The 2683-nt window shown below is 42.9% G+C and overlaps 1 protein-coding gene across 1 annotated transcript in view; it reads left to right on the forward strand.

Moving 5' to 3' along the window:
* Window positions 1-1712, forward strand: part of APBB1IP (amyloid beta (A4) precursor protein-binding, family B, member 1 interacting protein) — a 107488-nt gene extending 105776 nt beyond the window's left edge. Inside the window, 2 exon segments of the mRNA XM_006903816.1 lie at window positions 202-361; window positions 364-1712. Of these exon segments, the coding sequence (XP_006903878.1) occupies window positions 202-361; window positions 364-1712 (1509 nt within the window).
* The last annotated feature ends 971 nt before the right edge of the window (window positions 1713-2683 follow it).

Raw genomic sequence — 2683 nt, forward strand, 5'->3', positions numbered from 1 at the left:
ACTAAAATTGGAACGATACAGAGAAGATTAGCATGGCCCCTGCGCAAGGATGACACGCAAATTCGTGAAGCATCCCATATTTTTGGTTACAAAGTCAATGCTGCCGTAACTGCTGTCAGCCCCTATGAAGATGATTTACCACCTCCACCAGCTGATCCTGACTTTCCACTTCCACCACCGCCTCCTGAGCCTCTCACACAGGAAGAAGAAGAAGCCCAAGCCAAGGCTGATAAAATTAAGTTGGCCCTGGAAAAGCTGAAGGAGGCCAAAGTTAAGAAGCTTGTGGTCAAGGTGCACATGAATGATAACAGCACAAAGTCTCTGATGGTGGATGAGAGGCAGTTGGCCCGAGATGTTTTAGACACCTTTTTGAGAAAACGCATTGTGACTGCAATGTCAACTGGTGCCTTTATGAAATATACCCTGAACTACAAATTGAGCGGTATTTTGAAGACCATGAAAACGTCGTTGAAGTTTTATCAGACTGGACAAGAGACACGGAGAATAAAATACTATTTTTGGAGAAAGAAGAAAAATATGCTGTATTTAAAAATCCCCAGAATTTTTACTTGGATAACAAAGGAAAAAAAGAAAGCAAAGAAACAATTGAGAAAATGAATGCTAAGAATAAGGAATCATTACTTGAGGAAAGTTTCTGTGAAACATCTGTTATTGTGCCAGAAATTGAAGGAGCTCTTTACTTGAAAGAAGATGGAAAGAAATCCTGGAAAAGCCGCTATTTTCTTTTGCACTCTTCTGGAATGTATTATGTGCCAAAAGGAAAGACAAAGACATCTCGAGATCTAGCATGTTTTATACAGTTTCAAAATGTCAACATTTACTATGGAACTCAGTATAAAATGAAATATAAAGCTCCCACTGACTACTGCTTTGTCCTAAAGCACCCCCAGATTCAGAAGGAGTCCCAGTACTTCAAGTATTTCTGCTGCGATGATGCACGGTTGAGCCAGTGGGTCATGGGAATCAGGATTGCCAAGTATGGAAAGACTCTTTATGATAACTACCAGCGGGCTGTGGCAAGAGCTGGCCTTGCCTCTCGGTAGACAAGCCTGGGGACTGCCAGCACAACTGCGCCAACTGCAGGACCTAAGCCCAGTTCTGCCCAGTCCAGTGGGCAGATTCCCCAAGCTGCCCATTCTGTTAATGCTGTTCTTGCTGAGGCCCAGAAACAGGTTGAAACGACTAAGGATAATGTGCCAGCCTTCAGTAACCACAACCTGAAAGCACCCCAAGCCCCCCACCTTCCTAAGGCCGGCCAGCCACCGCCCCCACCCCTGCGAACATCCTCGGACACCAGCCACAGCCCGTTGCCCTCCAAGCCCAGGAGCATGCCAGCGGGCTTCCCAGACCCACCTGAGGACTTCCTGCCGCCGCCCCCACCACCGCCCCCGCTAGAAGAAGATGAGCTCCCACCACCACCCCCAGAATTCCACGAAGCACCCCCAGACTTTGTGCCTCCCCCACCGCCTGCGATTGTGGGGAGCAAAGAGGCTTTACCACCTCCTCCCCCGCCCCCACCTGCTTTCATCCCAGAACCCAGACAACCGTCCCCTTCAGTGGGAAAGAGGCCTCCTGTTCCCCCAAAGAGGCAAGACAACCCGGGTCCCCCCAGCGGGGGAGGAAGTGGGGAGCAAGATTTCATGTCAGATCTCATGAAAGCTTTGCAGAAGAAAAGAGGCAACATGTCCTAAAAGGACATAGCCAGCTATTTTGTGTATGACAGATACCATAGTCATTTCTAACCTCAGATGCATTTTTGCTGTTTTATTTTTGTGACATCTCTTCATTGCAGGAAAACTGTTATTCTGATTAGAAATTATATAAAATGTCACAATTGTTCAAGTACATTTCTAATCATTACTCTTATCAGAGAATTTATAACACCTGCCTAAATATACATACCTTTTCTATGTTTGTTTACATAAATGCAATTTATCTTCCCTCCCAAGTAAAACTAAAACTTTCTGTTCATTTTTTTATTATGTTCAGGAACATCAAATTAATAAAAAGTTACGTTTCTCATGAAAATGCTGTTCTATGAATATTGCATAAATTCGGTGAAATCTCAGCATAAACTTTTTGCCAGTACAGTTGGTATATTTAGAAATCACTTTCAAAATCACTATGCCTTCTAAACCCTTTTTGCCCTTGGGTGTATTTCCTATTGCCATCTCAATGGCTTTGAGGAAAATCCAAAGAAATCAGAAGAATCCAAGTGCACAGTTTCTTTGAGACTCACTTATGATCAAGTGAGGTCCTATACATACACTATGAGGTTTTTAAATGGTTGAATACCTTGATAAAGTGGGTGAGGTAATATTGATTTAGATATTTTTTGTGGCATCTTTTTGTCATCAGAATGCTGTAAGTATCATTGGACAAGCAAGTCTACTGTAAAAGATCTCTTAAGTATTAAAAAGCAAAGACATTGCCTTGTGCACTAAGGTATGCCAAGCTCGTGCTGTGATACAGTCAGTTGCTTTATGTGCATGTGAAAGTTGGACAATGAATTAGGAAAACCAAAGAATTGATGCCTTAGAATTATGCTGAATATTGAGTTTAGATCCAGGAAGTATTAAAAGAAGATGGAAAGAATATACTGAGTCACTGTATCAAAAGGAATTGGCAGACACAGAAGAATTTCATGAAACAACATATGAGC

The sequence above is a fragment of the Elephantulus edwardii genome, unplaced genomic scaffold, assembly GCF_000299155.1.
Source record: "Elephantulus edwardii isolate Elephantulus edwardi_28Jun2011 unplaced genomic scaffold, EleEdw1.0 scaffold00054, whole genome shotgun sequence".
NCBI classification, from domain to species: Eukaryota; Metazoa; Chordata; class Mammalia; order Macroscelidea; family Macroscelididae; genus Elephantulus; species Elephantulus edwardii.